Source organism: Podarcis tiliguerta (genome assembly GCF_965153285.1).
Source record: "Podarcis tiliguerta genome assembly, chromosome: 16".
Taxonomy (NCBI): Eukaryota; Metazoa; Chordata; class Lepidosauria; order Squamata; family Lacertidae; genus Podarcis; species Podarcis tiliguerta.
In genome coordinates, this window is record NC_139549.1 from 10308586 (window position 1) to 10324894 (window position 16309).

A 16309-nucleotide genomic window follows, 5' to 3' on the forward strand; every position below is an offset into this window, starting at 1 on the left:
GTTGAATTCCCGCGCTGCGATCGGGGCCGTTTTTCCGCTGCGCCCTAAGCGCAGAGCGCACGCTTTTACGCGCGGGGACTGGACGGAATCGGAGTGACTTCTCTTTTCTACCCCCCTCTTTCCCTCGGAGTGTGTTGTTCCGGGTCGGAAGGGCTGCATCATGGCGGCGCCCATGGAGCTGTACTGCTGGGCTGGCGGCTGGGGGTTGCCGTCGGTGGATCCCGACTGCCTGGCCGTTTTGGTGAGCCTTGGAGAGCGAGTGGCGTGGAGCGGGGGACCCCCTCTCCAAACGCGGGCGCCGCTGGCTCTCCCCAAAAGCTTTGCCCTTTGGGACGCAGCCTCTGCCTCTCCCCTGGCACGGTGGGGAGGACTTGGGGAAAGACGAGGGGCCACGTCTTTACCTCCTGGCTGCTCTTCGCCCTTTCCCTGGGCCAACTTCAGTCCCCAGCGCTGCTCCGGTGCTTTTTAGCAGGCGGAAAGTTGGCAGCGTTGGAGCTTTCGAAGCCCTTAAGCAAAGCAGGATATTATAAGAAGCAAAGCGCCCAGGATGACGGTTTCCCCCTTCCCCGCCTTTTTAAAACTAAGGAGCAGGGCCAGTTTAAGAAAATAGAAAAGGTTGACAAGCAGACCTGCAATTCCCAGGGGGCTGTTAATATTTTAAAGGAATATGTAACCCTTAAACTTTCTCCCTTTCCTCCATGACCTTCTACCATATGGCAAAAGGTCTTTTAGCTAATTATGGGCCAGTGCTGTGTTTATAGCTGTGATTTAGTCACTGACTTTGGGTTTATTTTTTCCCCCTGGGGTGGCTCTTAGGCTTGTCTGCAGCCTCCCCCTTGCAATCATATTTTTAAAAGTTTATTTTTAATATGCCGATTTGTCAGATTGACGGAGGCTAAGACTTATCAGGGGCTACTGCCAAACCAGTTGGGCCTACCACATTAGAACAGTTATTGGAAATCACAAGTGGAGAGACAGCAGCTGTTGCGCCCGGGTCCAGCTTACGGGCTTCTCATTGGGGCAACCGGTTGCCCTTAGTGCGAGCTAGATGAGCCACTGGGCTGATTGGTCACGGGTTCCGCCAAAGAATTCTGGGAGCTGTAGTTTGTTAAGGGTGCTCAGAGCGGTTAGGAGCAGTGGCGTAGCGTGGGTTGTCAGCACCCGGGGCAAGGCAAGTAATTTGCGCCCCCTAACCCGTGGATTTGCGCCCCCTAACCCTAACCCCCAGATGTTGCGCCCGGTGCGGCCGCCCCCCCTGCACCCCCCACGCTACGCCACTGGTTAGGAGACCCCTGTTCTCCTCACGGAGCTATAATTCCCAGAGTTCCCCAGAGAGAGGGATTGATGGTTAAACCACTCTGGGAATTGTAGTTCCAGAATAGGTGTCTCCTCCAAACAATTCTCTTCATCCCTTCACAATCCCTTAACAAACTACAGCTCCCAGAGTTCTTTGGTGCAGGGGGAAGCCATGACTGTGTAAAGGGGTATCATAGCACTTTAAATGCGTTGTGTGAATTAGAGTTGGGAAGACCGGCGTTCAGCCATGGAGCTCAAGCGTGCTTGATCACTTATTGCTTCATACCCTTGCCTACCTCACAAGATTGTTGTAGGGGGGAGAGGGGATTTTATAAGCCACTCTGATCTCCTTGAGGGAATGTAAAAAATAAATACACTACACAAAGCTCAGTTTGTTTCCCCCCCTCCTTTCCAGACTTATGCCCGTTTCACAGGTGCACCCCTCAAGGTTCACAAAATCACAAATCCTTGGCGAAGCCCCTCAGGTAAGATTTTTGTGGGAATCAGGGAAATTGAGGGATGTCTGTCTCCTTCTTTCTGCACAAGTGGTTGGTAGTAATGTTTCTTTTTTTATAATTTTTTAATTAATTTTCCAACATATCATTTTCAACAGTAATTAAACACTTTCCTATCTTACACCATTTTTTTGACTTCCATCAATCACATCTGAAAATTTTCCAGCCTATTCACTTAATATACATTTCTTACTTCACTATTACATTTATCTCATAAGTAGTATCTCTGTTCTTTCTCTACTTTGCAGTGTTTCATACATTTCTCCTTACAAAACTTCTTGTAGTCCTACTAGCGTAATTTGTTGATTACAGTTCCACTTCAAATAGTTCGTATATTTCTTCCAGGCTTCTGTGAATCTCTGATCCCTCAAGTTTCAAATCCTTCCTGTCATTTTATCTAATTCTGCGTAGTCCATTAATTTTGTCTGCCATTCTTCTGTCAGAATTTCTTCTTGCTTCCATTTCTGGGCTAACAATACTCTGGTAGCAGCGTTTCAGAACACCAGTATTTGGAAATCACAGGAGGGGAGAGGGCTCTTGAGTTCGGGTTCTGCTTGTGGGTTTTCCAAGAGGCACCTGGTCGGCCGCTGTGAGAACAGGACGCTGGACTAGATGGGTCACTGGCCAAACCTTATTCTTCGTTTTATTTTTTATTAGAGCATACGACACGCAGCGGTTACACATGTTGGGTTGAAATAAACGACAGACGAGTGACAAGTGTCATACGGGAGGCATCTCTCGAGCATGTCTCAGAGAGTCCCTTTTATTGAATATTACAGCATTGCCACGTATGTGCTTGTTGCTGATTGGTTAACACAAAGACAAAGCAAGGGTTGCATATAGGCTGCATATAGGCATTAATCATCAATAGATTAAAGGTTGGAGTTAGACAGGTATGAAAACCTCCCTATTAAACTATTACTAAATGATTGATATAGTCCTTTATTAAACTAGCGATTGATGTAGCAAAACTTAAAAGGGCATAACCATCGCATTCATAGATGTGGTCAACCACGCATTAAGAACAGGTCACAATACGATGTTTCATGAACTTAATATGAACTGAACAGTCTAGGCAGAAGCAAAACTTCCCATCAACACAAAATGAAAATAAAAAAAACACACAATTGCAAACACTCAGAGAAACGTCTTCAAATGCACTAAGAAAGTTATGTCAGAGTGTATATACCAAAACCATCACAGTTTTAACAGACACAAAACGATGCATCACACCATATATTGGCTTGGATTGTTGACTACAAAGAGAGAGATTTTGTTTCAACAGCAATTATGATCTACAGGAGTTTATATGAAGGCAGGAGGAAGGAGCAGAAAATAATAATTAAAATATGTGCTTTTTGCACACCAAACTGTGCGGTAGACGATGGGTACTGCTCTCCCACATGCCTCACTATTTGGGCAATTGAAGTCACCCCAGACTGCATAAAAATTGTTGTGTTTCTTTTAGCCTCTTGCTCCTTTCAATTTCTCTTTTGGTTTTTCCAATAATGCTGTTTGCCCAATTGCATTATGACATTGGTCCATATTGAATAATTGCAATGATTTCCATGTCCTGGCAATGGTTGTTCTTGCAGCGGTTAACAGATGTGTTATGAGTTCTTTTATTTCTGATTTGCAACATATACATATTAAAAAGAACCAGCCATGGGAACTTTGTGTGCCTTGTGATCAAAGATATAATTTCCCCATAACTTTTCCTTTTTTGGGACACTCCCTGATCCAGTGGGTCACTTGTGAAGGGCTTCAGGGCTGCAACCCAGCTCTCCTAACTGTGCCTGGGAAACAACCCAGTCACCTGCCTCTGACGTCTGTTTGCAGGGACCCTCCCGGCACTGAAGACAAAAGATGAAGGCATCATCTCAGACACTCAGCAGATCATCACCCACCTCAGGAAACAGGTACCTCCTTTACAGTCTCCTTGGGATTGCCTCTGGGGCAATCTTGGTCGGGTGGGGGCAAAGGTAGGGAGTCCCCCCCTGATTCTGAAATCACAGTTGCCCAACCACTCTAGCACTGATGGACACCCAAGGCCCTTTTAAAATGCGTTGGGGGGTGGTTATTGGGTTGTTTTCGTTTTTATTTATTATGTGTTTTCGTTTTCTGAAATTTTGTTGTAACTGCACTGAGACCTGCGGATATGTATGGATTTAAGGTGCTTGTTTTGACCTTTAAAGCCCTTCACGGCATAGGACCCTCGTACCTACGGGACCGCCTCTCCTGGTATGCCCCACGGAGGACCTTAAGGTCCATAAATAGCAACACCCTAGAGGTCCCGGGCCCTAAGGAAGTCAGATTAGCCTCAATCAGAGCCAGGGCCTTTTCAACACTGGCTCCGGCCTGGTGGAACGCTCTCTCTCATGAGACCAGGGCCCTGCAGAATTTCTTTCCACAGGGCCTGTAAGACAGAGTTGTTCTGCCTGGCCTTTGGCTTGGAATCAATTTGATTCCCTCCCCCTCTTTCTTTTTTCCTTTCTCCTTCTGAGTTGGAACTCCTATTTGGGGACTTCCCTGGCTTTTTCTGGCCCATGTAGGACCAGTCTGGATAGTTAGCCTTGGTGAAGACCTGATGTTTTCATCTCCCAAAAAGTTTTTGATTTGAGTTTCCATTGAAATGAGGCTGCATTTTAATTTTAATGTTTGAATGTTGTATTTTAATCTTGTTTTTAAGTTGTATTTCAATCAATTTGTTTTTATATCGGTTGTTCGCTGCCCTGAGCCCAGTCTTGGCTGGGGAGGGCGGGGTATAAATAAAATTTATTGTTATTATATATAGGGTTGTATACAAATTTAATTAAACAAACAAACACTGTCCTGTGATCTTTTGATAAAGGGTGGTATAACAACGACAACAACAACAATCTGATACAGTGGTGCCTTGCAAGACGAAATTAATTCGTTCCGCGAGCTTTTTTGTTGTGCGAGTTTTTTCGTCTTGCCACTGCATTTAAACACTAACAACGGCGGGGAGGGGTGGGGAGAAGCAGGGCAGCTGCCGCAGCCGGTCCTTGGACTCACCCGCGCTTTGTGGCCACCGCGCGACGCGGCTGCTGGAGGGCGGCAGGGCTCAGGAGCGCGACTCTGGCTGCAACGCTGGCTGCTGGCGGCAACGGCTATCTGAGGGGAGTGCGCGAGGGGGGTGGGCAGCGGCGCGAGGCAGCCGGAAGGTCGGTCGTCAGCCGGAAGGTCGGAGGGAGCTGCAGGAGCCGTCAGCAGGAAGGTGGGAGGGAGCCGGAGGAGCGGGGAAGCGAGCGTGCGTGCGTGCAGAGACCGTCGCCATGACACGAGAGGCAGGGCCGTTTTGTCTAGCGAAGCAAGCCCTTAGGAAAATCCGTCTTGCGAAGCACCTCAGAAAACGAAAAACCCTTTCGTCTAGCGAGTTTTTCGTCTTCCGAGGCATTCGTCTTGCGGGGTACCACTGTAATAATTTGATGGTAATAAAACATAAATAATAATATAAGCCCACCACATGGGCCCAAATGTGCCAGCAGCACCCCCTCCCCATGCCAGATCTTAAGGGAACTGTGGGACCTCCGTCCTTGCCCTGATCCTCTCCCCCCCCCCCGCAGAAATTCAACGCAGACTACGACCTCTCGGCTCGGCAGGGAGCAGACACGCTTGCCTTCGTGTCCCTGTTGCAGGAGAAGCTGCTGCCTGTGCTGGTGAGTCGGGGCAGGTGGGAGAATTTGCTGCGTTGATTGTGGGGCCCTCACCCACTCCACACTCCAGGCTTGTAGGGTCGGGGCCCAAACAGGCTAACCCCATTGTGTTTGTGACTGACGGGTCTGACTTTCCCTTTCATGCAGGAAAGGGAAGCCGAGTTTGAATGAATAAAAGCAATAGATTATGCAGCCACACACACAAAAAACACCCCCTGCTTCTTCTCGCAGCAGCACATAGTTAAACTGTGGAACTCGCTGCCGCAGGAAACAGTGATGGCCAAAAAGATGGTTGCAGAGATTCACAGAGGACAAGGCTATCAGTGGCTGCTAGCCGTAAAGGCTATGCTGTGCCTGAATGGCTGGAGGCAGTAATAGTTCTGAATACAAGTTGCTGGAAACCACAAGATGGGAGAGTGAAGTTTGACTTCCTCCCCCCTCTTTCTGCGGTTCCTTAAATTTATTTTTTAATATCTTCTGCATATCCAAATTCATTTAATTTGCTCATTTCATAGAATCATAGAATCATAGAGTTGGAAGAGACCACCAGGGCCATCGAGTCCAACCCCCTGCCAAGCAGGAAACACCATCAGAGCACTCCTGACATATGGTTGTCAAGCCTCTGCTTAAAGACCTCCAAAGAAGGAGACTCCACCACACTCCTTGGCAGCAAATTCCACCGTCGAAGAGCTCTTATTGTCAGGAAGTTCTTCCTAATGTTTAGGTGGAATCTTCTTTCTTGTAGTTTGGATCCATTGCTCCGTGTCTGCTTCTCTGGAGCAGCAGAAAACAACCTTTCTCCCTCCTCTATGTGACATCCTTTTATATATTTGAACATGGCTATCATATCACCCCTTAACCTCCTCATCTCCAGGCTAAACATGCCCAGCTCCCTTAGCCGTTCCTCATAAGGCATCATTTCCAGGCCTTTGACCATTTTGGTTGCCCGCCTCTGGACACTTTAATTATCTACTTTAAATATATACTCTTACGAATCCGGAGGTTATTACAATAATCCTGCTAATGTTTTTATCTGTTTGCAATTTATTTGTAAATATTCAATAAACCATTTCCATTCTTTTATTAAAAAAAAGTTTGTTATCTTGATTTCTCATTCTTCCGGTAAGTTTTGCCATTTTTGCATATTCCATAAGTTTTTGCATCCGTTCTTCCTTCTTTCCATTTTGGGGCAAGTAGCATTCTTGCTGCTGTAGTAGCATACATAAATAAATTTCTATACAATTTAGGTGGTTCTGTCCCTATAATTCCCAAAAGAAAAGTTTATTTTGTTCTTAACCATGAGGACCAGAAACTTAAAAGAGTAGCAAAGCTGCTGTTGCACCCAAACGTGGCATCAGGCACATGGTTAGATGTTGCGTTCAGCCCCTGGGTCAAGGTAGCAAGGTTAGGTACAGGCAGTGTTGTGTAGTGGTTAGAGGCAGGGCTGGCTTTAGCACAGGGGTCAGCAACCTTTTTCAGCCGTGGGCCGGTCCACCGTCCCTCAGACCATGTGGTGGGCTGGATTATATTTTTTGGGGGAAATGAACGAATTCCTATGCCCCACAAATAACCCAGAGATGCATTTTCAATAAAAGGACACATTCTGCTCATGTAAAAACACGCTGATTCCCGGACCGTCTGCAGGACGAATTTAGAAGGCGATTGGGCCGGATCCGGCCCCTGGGCCTTGGGCCTTGGTTTGCCTACCCCTGCTTTAGCATATGCGCCTCCGGAGTGCAAAGATCCGCCCACTGCCCCCAAATTTAGTTTAGCCCCAAATTAACCGATCCCTCTTGCTCTCCAGGCTTCGCTGGAGAGGCGCTGCACAGTTTTCCCTCTTCGCAGCGCCCCTTCAGTGAAGCAGGAGGAGAAATGGAAGGGGCTCCGTTTCTCCTGCCTCTTTGCTGAGAGGGGGAGGATTTTTTCCCCTGTTCTCCCCCTCCTATGGTCCGGTGCGTCCTATAGAGCGAAAAATACAGTGAATGCAGAAAACAATAAAGAAAGGGAGCTGTTGTCCCACCAGGCTTCTTTTTCTCCGACAGATCCACACGTTCTGGGTGGACGCCAAAAACTACGTGGAGCACACCCGGAAGTGGTACGGAGAGGCCATCCCTTTCCCGCTGAACTTCTTCCTCCCGGGCCGCATGCAGAAGCGGCAGCTGGAGCGGCTGCAGATGGTCTGCGGGGAAAACTGCCTAGACAACGAAGAGGAGCTGGAGAAGGAGGTCAGTGGGAGCAGAATGAGGCCGCAACAAGCCGGGGCAGCGACGGCAGAGCGGTGGAGAACTTCCGAGGCGGCCCTCCTGCCCTCTCCCCCTGGCCCTCGGAACTCTTCCGAGGCCCCGCCTCCTTTCCTCAGGGCCACACCCTCTGCTGGCCCCGATTCGCCCTCCCTTGAACTCTGATCTTTGCCTCTTGCTTGCCTGGACAGAGGGTCTTTTCCGCAGCCCGAAGAAGCAGGCCCTGGTTCTTAGGGGGGTGAGGTGTTTGGGAGGTTTATGTCAAGGGACAGGGCTTGAGAACGGCAAGGGTCACAGCCTGACAGCGTTTTTCTCTCCCTGTGCCCCACAGCTGTACCGGGAAGCCCGTGAGTGCCTGACGCTGCTGTCCCAACGCCTTGGCAGGCAGAAGTTCTTCTTTGGAGATTCGTAAGTGAGCGGAAGTATAGGCTCCCATGAGGGCGTGCGAAGTCCCTTAGGAACTGGAATCTCTGCAGTTCTTTAATGTCTCCTTACTCTGCCGTGAGTGGGAGCACACTCTGCCCATGCTCAGAGGCACTGTCTTCTTTCACATTAATATAGCCAAACGCTGGTGACGCTTGCCATTTATTTACTGTGTTTATAGACAACCTTTTCTTCCAAGGAGCTCAAGGTGGCACATGTGGCAATAATAATAATAATAATAATAATAATAATAATAATACGTTCGTACCTTGTAAGTCGAACGGAATCCGTTCCGGAAGTTCGTTCGACTTCCAAAACGTTCGGAAACCAAAGCGCGGCCACTGATTGGCTGCAGGAAGTCCCTGCAGCCAATCGGAAACCACGGAAGCCCCGCCGGATGTTCAGGTTCCAAAGAACGTTCGCAAACTGGAACACTCGCTTCTGGGTTTGCGGCGTTCAGGAGCCAAAACGTTTGACTTACAAGGTGCTTGGGATCCAAGGTACGACTAATAATAATAATAATTTATTACTTACCATATTTTTCGCTCCACAAGACACACTTTTTTCCTCCTAAAAAGTAAGGGGAAATCATAGAATCATAGAGTTGGAAGAGACCACAAGGGCCATCGAGTCCAACCCCCTGCCAAGCAGGAAACACCATCAGAGCACTCCTGACATATGGTTGTCAAGCCTCTGCTTAAAGACCTCCAAAGAAGGAGACTCCACCACACTCCTTGGCAGCAAATTCCACTGTCAAACAGCTCTTACTGTCAGGAAGTTCTTCCTAATGTTTAGGTGGAATCTTCTTTCTTGTAGTTTGGATCCATTGCTCCGTGTCCGCTTCTCTGGAGCAGCAGAAAACAACCTTTCTCCCTCCTCTATATCCTTTTATATATTTGAACATGGCTATCATATCACCCCTTAACCTCCTCTTCTCCAGGCTAAACATGCCCAGCTCCCTTAGCATCGTTTCCAGGCCTTTGACCATTTTGGTTGCCCTCCTCTGGACACGTTCCAGTTTGTCAGTGTTCTTCTTGAACTGTGGTGCCCAGAACTGGACACAGTACTCCAGGTGAGGTCTGACCAGAGCAGAATACAGTGGCACTATTACTTCCCTTGATCTAGATGCTATACTCCTATTGATGCAGCCCAGAATTGCATTGGCTTTTTTAGCTGCCGCGTCGCACTGTTGGCTCATGTCAAGTTTGTGGTCAACCAAGACTCCTAGATCCTTTTCACATGTACTGCTCTCAAGCCAGGTATCACCCATCTTGTATTTGTGCCTCTCATTTTTTTTTGCCCAAGTGCAATACTTTACATTTCTCCCTGTTAAAATTCATCTTGTTTGTCTTATGAAGCGAATGCGTGGTTCCTGGAGCCGAATTGCCCAGGGGCATAAAGCAGATCATGTTTTTTTTTAAAAAAAGAGGGAAGTGAGTGTTGAAACAAAGCCGCTGATCGCAAGTGAGATAAGGGACGCTAGCAATAAAGGAGTCTGCCTGGGAGGAGGGAGGTAAAGACAGAGAGGAGACAGGAAGATTAAAGCAATGAGGAGAGAAATTAGAAGAAAAGGAGGAGCAAAAAACTGCTTCAGCTAAGGAAAAGACACTAAGGCAAATAAGAGGGAAGGGGGTGTTGAAACAAAGCCGCTGATCAGCAAGGGATCGGGAGAGAGATAAGGGAGGCTAGCGATAAAGGAGGCTGCCTGAGAGTGGGGAGGTAAAAGCACATGGATCCTCAGGATTGTTGCATTGGGTCACCCAAATTCACCATCAGATCACACAGCATATCCATGGCTACAGCCTGCACCAAAAAAACCACGCATCCACTGTTTCGTGGGGCCGCAATGGCTCAGAAACGTGGTTACAAAGCACGGATCCACATGGATGCTCAGGATTTTTGCATTAGGCTACCCCAAACTCACCGTCAAATCACATATCATGTCTGTGGCCACAGCATGAACCACAAAAATCATACATCCACTGTTACGTTCAGAATATTTTCTTTACTTGTTTCCTCCTCTAAAAACTAGGTGCGTCTTATGGTCAGGTGCATCTTGTGGAGCGAAAAATACGGTATATGGCTCTCTTTCCCTCCTCATTTAATCTCCATTTAATCTTTTCATTGTGTAGCATTTTGGTAAGTTTGGGTTGTGAAGTGGTTTGTAAACCTGCAGACATACCAGTGTGTCAGCCACAGGATTTGAACCCTAGACTCCACCACACTGCTGACAGGAGAGGGTTAGCCTTTGCCTCTTGCCCTACTGGGGATTCCCTCACCCCTTCTGTTCTTTCTTTCTTTCTTTCCTCCCTCCTCCTCTTTTCAGGCCTGCCTCCCTGGACGCCATTGTCTTCAGCCACTTGGCCCCGCTCCTGAAAGCCAGATTGCCCAATGCGAAGTTCCAGCAGCACCTCAAGTCCCTCCCGAACCTCTGCAATTATTGCACGTCCATCTTAAGTCTCTACTTCCCCTGGGATGAAGGTGGGTGCTTGGTTCTGTCGCCTGAGAGGGGGGGGGAGAGCGAGAAAGGGACCCAGGGTAGGAGAGGAGGGAGGAACCACAGCAAACCCCAAGCGGCCGGAAAAAAATTGGCAAAATATCAAGATGGTGCTGGAAAATTCATTATTTATAATAGCGAATAATACAATAATTTTAATAATAAATTAATTATTTATCATAGAATCATATCATAGAATCATAGAGTTGGAAGAGACCACAAGGGCCATCGAGTCCAACCCCCTGCCAAGCAGGAAACACCATCAGAGCACTCCTGACATATGGTTGTCAAGCCCCTGCTTAAAGACCTCCAAAGAAGGAGACTCCACCACACTCCTTGGCAGCAAATTCCACTGTCAAACAGCTCTTACTGTCCGGAAGTTCTTCCTAATGTTGAGGTGGAATCTTCTTTCTTGTAGTTTGGATCCATTGCTCCGTGTCCGCTTCTCTGGAGCAGCAGAAAACAACCTTTCTCCCTCCTCTATGCGACATCCTTTTATATATTTGAACATGGCTATCATATCACCCCTTAACCTCCTCTTCTCCAGGCTAAACATGCCCAGCTCCCTTAGCCGTTCCTCATAAGGCATCGTTTCCAGGCCTTTGACCATTTTGGTTGCCCTCCTCTGGACACGTTCCAGTTTGTCAGTGTCCTTCTTCAACTGTGGTGCCCAGCTCATCTGGCTAGGTTGCCCCAGCCACTCTGGGCGGCTTCCAAGAAATATAAAAGCATAATAAAACATCAAACATTAAAAACTTCCCTATGCAGGGCTGCCTTCAAGTGTCTTCTAAAAGTCAAATAGTTGTTTATTTTCTTGACATCTGATCGGAGGGCATTTTACAGGGTGGGCACCACTGCTGAGAAGACCCTCTGCCTGGTTCCCTGTCAACTTAATTTCTTGCAGCGAGGGATATATATTGTGTTTATCTCTTACCTTCTCCAGTGAGCTCAAGATGGCGTACGTGGTTCTCTGCCCCATTTCTTATTTAATCCCCACAACAACCTGGTGAGGTAGGTTAGGCTGGGAGGCACCCAACGACTTTTCACGGACGGGGTGGGGATTTGAAGCCTGGTTTTTCCGTAATCCTAGTCTGACACTCTAACCGTGACGCTGGCAAATCAGGCATCTTAATTCCATTGACTGATTTCTTATGTAATGCATTATTTTAGCAATTTAGGCGTGTTTCTTAGTTTCCACTCAGAAGAAGACCCATTGAAATGAATGCCCCTTAAATTAGTCATGCCCATTACCTTCAGCAGGTCTGATTTTGAGGGCAACTAGCAAGGGGGTTTATTTTTATTTAACAACATTTATATACCAATATTTCTTTTTTTGAAAAGCAACAACAACAACCCCCCTCGATGTGGTTTGCAGCGCCCCAATCAGATGGGTGTCACATAAAGAATACAGTGGTACCTCGGGTTAAGTACTTAATTTGTTCCGGAGGTCCGTTCTTAACCTGAAACTGTTCTTAACCTGAAGCACCACTTTAGCTAATGGGGCCTCCTGTTGCTGCCACGCCGCCGGAGCACAATTTCTGTTCTCATCCTGAAGCAAAGTTCTTAACCCGAGGTACTATTTCTGGGTTAGCGGAGTCTGTAACCTGAAGCGTATTTAACCTGAAGCGTATGTAACCCGAGGTACCACTGTAATAATAATAATAAATTAAATTATTATCAAGAAAAGACAAGCTAAAAGCAGGTATTGAAAATATTCCAAGCGGTGATTTTAAAACCAACGGTAGCTTAAAAAGAAATAAAATGATTTCTGCATGTCTGGATAACTTGCCTAAGCAAAAATGTTTTAATCAGGCACCGAAACCAGTATGGCGTGTTGGTAACTTGCTGGGAAGGGAGGCCCACAGGAAATGGGATTTCACCCCCTTCTTCCCATAGCTAGGGAGAACCTCCAGCCGCTTTTGGCCTCCAACTCCCATCAGCCCTGGCCAACGATGATGGGGCTTGTAGTACCAGAATGTTCTCTGCCTCCCAGCCGCCAGGAATGAAGGGAGCTGGAGTCTAGCCGCGTCTGGGCAGCTTCCCCAGCCCTGCTCTGACCGATGAGTCGCCTCAGCCGCCACGCCTCCGCCATCTTGCCTACCTCACGTTGCCATTCTTCCCCCTGACGGCCGCGCCGGTTCTCTCCCTCAGGTGACCCGCCGCCCAGCGTCCCCAAGGCGGCCGCCGGGGACGGGAGCGACGCTGAGGAGGAGCCGTACAAGCGCCGCAACCAGGTCCTGTCGGTGCTGGTGGGCCTGGTGGCCATGGTCGGCTACGCTCTCCTCACTGGTATCGTCTCAGTCCAGAAGCAGCAGCCCCGGCCCGGCGGCCCTCGTGCCATCGCCCTCGAGGAGGAAGAAGAGGAGGAAGAGGAGTGAGCTCCGGGGACCTGCTCTGCGTTCTCCAAACGGACCGTTGTTTTTGTACCTCGTTGGACCCAGACCGTCCGTCGCCCCTTCAGACTCTACCCTCTTGTTCATTCCAGAATCATGGGGGTGGGCGCCCAGCCAGGCCCAATAAACCTCTGTGTACCAACCTCTGCCAGATGACTTGCTTTCGCTCTGCGTCACCATCCTCTAAGCCGGATCGAAAGTTGTTGTTTTTTGGGGGGGAGACGGCCGTCGAAGGGTCCAGACCGGCCTTCCCTCCCCAGGAAATTTGAGATCCAGGAAGTTCCCAAACTGTGGTCCATCGACCCTCAGGGGCCTTTAAAGCTTTGCTGAGGTAGTCCGTGGCATTAAATATCCTTACTGAGGGGTTTTTAAAACAATAAATTGTTGCTTCTTTTCTTTCTTAGATTGCATTTTTGTATTGCATTGCAGTTTGAATTCCGTGGAATGTGAATGGTAATGCAATAGAATATCAGTGTAAGAAATAGAAAAGCAATAAAATGCAATTTTGAAATGCAATGTTTAGCACATCTAAAGGTAAAGGGACCCCTGACCCCTGGCCAACTCTGGGGTTGCGGCGCTCATCTCACTTTATTGACTGAGGGAGCCGGCGTACAGCTTCCAGGTCATGTGGCCAGCATGGCTAAGCCGCTTCTGGCGAACCAGAGCAGCGCACGGAAACGCCGTTTACCTTCCCGCCAGAGTGGTACCTATTTATCTACTTGCACTTTGACGTGCTTTCAAACTGCTGGGTGGGCAGGAGCAGGGACCGAGCAACGGGAGCTCACACCGTCGTGGGGATTCGAACCGCCGACCTTCTGATCTGCAAATCCTAGGCTTTGTGGTTTAACCCACAGCGCCACCCACATCCCTTTTAGCACATCTACAGGAGGCAAAAAAAAAAGCCCAACTGCTGAGACCACCTGTGATTTTCAAGTGAGGGGAGGAGAAATGTGGAAACCACTGCTCTAGATGTTGCTACTGACATTATCCCTAGCTGCTGGCCACGTGGAATGGGACAGACTGATTCTGCATACGTAGTTCAGGACAATAACTTTCTTAGGTTGGCCTTGAATCAGGGGGCACCATCAATTTTCACTGGCTGATTCCACCAGCATAAAAACATAAAGAGTTCTGCTGGATCAGGCCTAAGGCCCACCAAGTCGGTAAAGCATAAAATCACAGACTTGGAAGTTCAAACAGCTCTTACTGTTGGGAAGTTTTTTCTGATGATTGGTCAAATAGGGACACGGGTGGCACTGTGGGTTAAACCACAGAGCCTAAGGCTTGCCGATCAGAAGGTCGGCGGTTTGAATCCCCACGGCGGGGTGAGCTCCCATTGCTCGGTCCCTTCTCCTGCCACCCTAGCAGTTCGAAAGCACGTCAAAGTGCAAGTAGATAAATAGGTACCGCTCCGGCGGGAAGGTAAACGGCGTTTCTGTGCGCTACTCTGGTTTGCCAGAAGCGGCTTAGTCATGCTGGCCACGACCCGTAAGCTCCCTCAGCCAGTGAAGCGAGATAAGCGCCGCAACCCGAGTCGGCCACAACTGGACCTAATGGTCAGGGGTCCCTTTATCTTTTACTCAGCCAAATGACTGGAATAGCCTTGCTTCAAATCGCTTACACTTGTGCCGATTCCTTGTGGCAATGAGTTCCTTACAATAAAGCAAGGAACTTCCTTCTCCCCTCAGTTTTACTGGGTTTCTCCCTGAGCTATAGCCTTAGAAAGGAGAGGAAGGAAAAACCCTCCACCTTCTCCACGCCACACCCTGATCTCATATAGACAGCCTCCCTTGTTTCGCCTTACATAAACCCCAGTTCCGTGCGTAATCCCACAACCCCGTTCGCACAGCTGGATCCGCTCTGTTTGGTGAGGCTTTGAGGCCTAGGCACCCACGGCTTTGGCCAGGGGATCGATTTCCTGGCAGCCTTTGCCAGACAGAAGCTCCTGCCTGGCTTGTTGATCCAGACAGGGTGACGTCGGCTCTCCCTCGCCTGCCAAGTTCCACAGCCGCCTGCTTCTGTATCCACAACGAGGTCTGGAAACGGGCCTGAAGCCTCTTTGCCCCATGCTGGCCGGACGTCTCTTGTCCGTCGGCCTTTGGCGTTGCGGTTGACCCATTTATCTTGGCAGCGCTGTTCCCGGACCCCCTTCTATTCCCCCCCCCCCTTGCCTCAAACATGAATTTCTGGAAACCAAAGTCCTTGTGGTGAGGAATTGGTTCTGCTTTTTGAAGGTTCTTCAGAGCCATACATTCAGCCGCTGACGTGATGGGTGGTCCTGAACATTTGGGTATTCGTTTTGGTTAAGAAGTCCGTGACCTTGAGCCAGTTTTTCTTTCTTTCTTTCTTTCTTTCTTTCTTTCTTTCTTTCTTTCTTTCTTTCTTTCTTTCATGTTCTCTCTCTTGTGCTCAGATCCATGTAATCCCTAAACTGGAAGCTCTGCCCCCATAATCCTGACATACCCTCCAACATTTCTCCAATGAAAGTAGAATAATAGGATCATAGAGTTGGAAGGGAGCCCCAGAGGCATCTAGTCTGACCCCCGGCCATGCAGGAATCTCAGCTAAAGCACATATGACAGATGGCCATCTAAACTCTGCTTTAAAACCTGCAAGGAAGGAGAGTCCACCACCTCCCAAGGGAGACTGTTCCACTGTCGGACAGCTCTGACGGTCCTTTTATTCCATAATAATAATAATAATTTTATTATTTATACTCCACCCATCTGACTGCATTGGCTCAGCCACTCTGGGTGGCTTCCAACATATAGGAAAAACATACTAAAACATGAAAAACCTCTCTGTAGATAGCCTTCAGATGTCTTCTAAAGGTTTAGAGTTACTTATCTCCTTGGCTCAGGGTAGGGTGGGATCACATAACACACAAGGATGGAAAAGATCAAACTCAGGCCTCTGAAACAATTACTCTTATAATGACCATCAAGCCTAGTTCTGGGGCAGGAGGTGCCTGATGGAGCCGAGCCTTAAGAAAGCAGTCGAATTGAGCCCTGCTTCCCTTCTCTCCCATCGTTGTGGGTGCTCCTTGCAAGGACTCGACTCTATATGATCTCAGGACACGCTGGAAGGGATGCTAGCAAGGTCCCAAGGTGTGAGTGCGGGCTCCAAGGTCAAAACCACCAGTTCCCTGGAAACAGATTAGCAGCCAGGGAAGGTATTTGCCGATTGGAAGGTCGGCGGTTTAAATCCCCGCGACGGGGTGAGCTCCTGTTGTTTGGTCCCAGCTCCTGCCCACCTAGCAGTTTGATAG

At 48.5% G+C, this 16309-nt stretch overlaps 2 protein-coding genes across 2 annotated transcripts in view; both read left to right on the forward strand.

Moving 5' to 3' along the window:
- Positions 1 to 16309, forward strand: part of LOC310666979 (lysosomal acid glucosylceramidase-like) — a 106077-nt gene that overhangs the window by 45686 nt on the left and 44082 nt on the right. The gene's annotated exons all lie outside the window — the stretch shown is intronic.
- Positions 34 to 13183, forward strand: MTX1 (metaxin 1). The gene is made up of 8 exons (XM_083418627.1): positions 34 to 241; positions 1712 to 1781; positions 3651 to 3730; positions 5399 to 5491; positions 7531 to 7713; positions 8060 to 8136; positions 10478 to 10632; positions 12800 to 13183. The coding sequence occupies exons 1-8, from the start codon at positions 161 to 163 to the stop codon at positions 13024 to 13026; spliced, it is 966 nt and encodes a 321-aa protein (XP_083274753.1). The 5' UTR covers positions 34 to 160; the 3' UTR covers positions 13027 to 13183.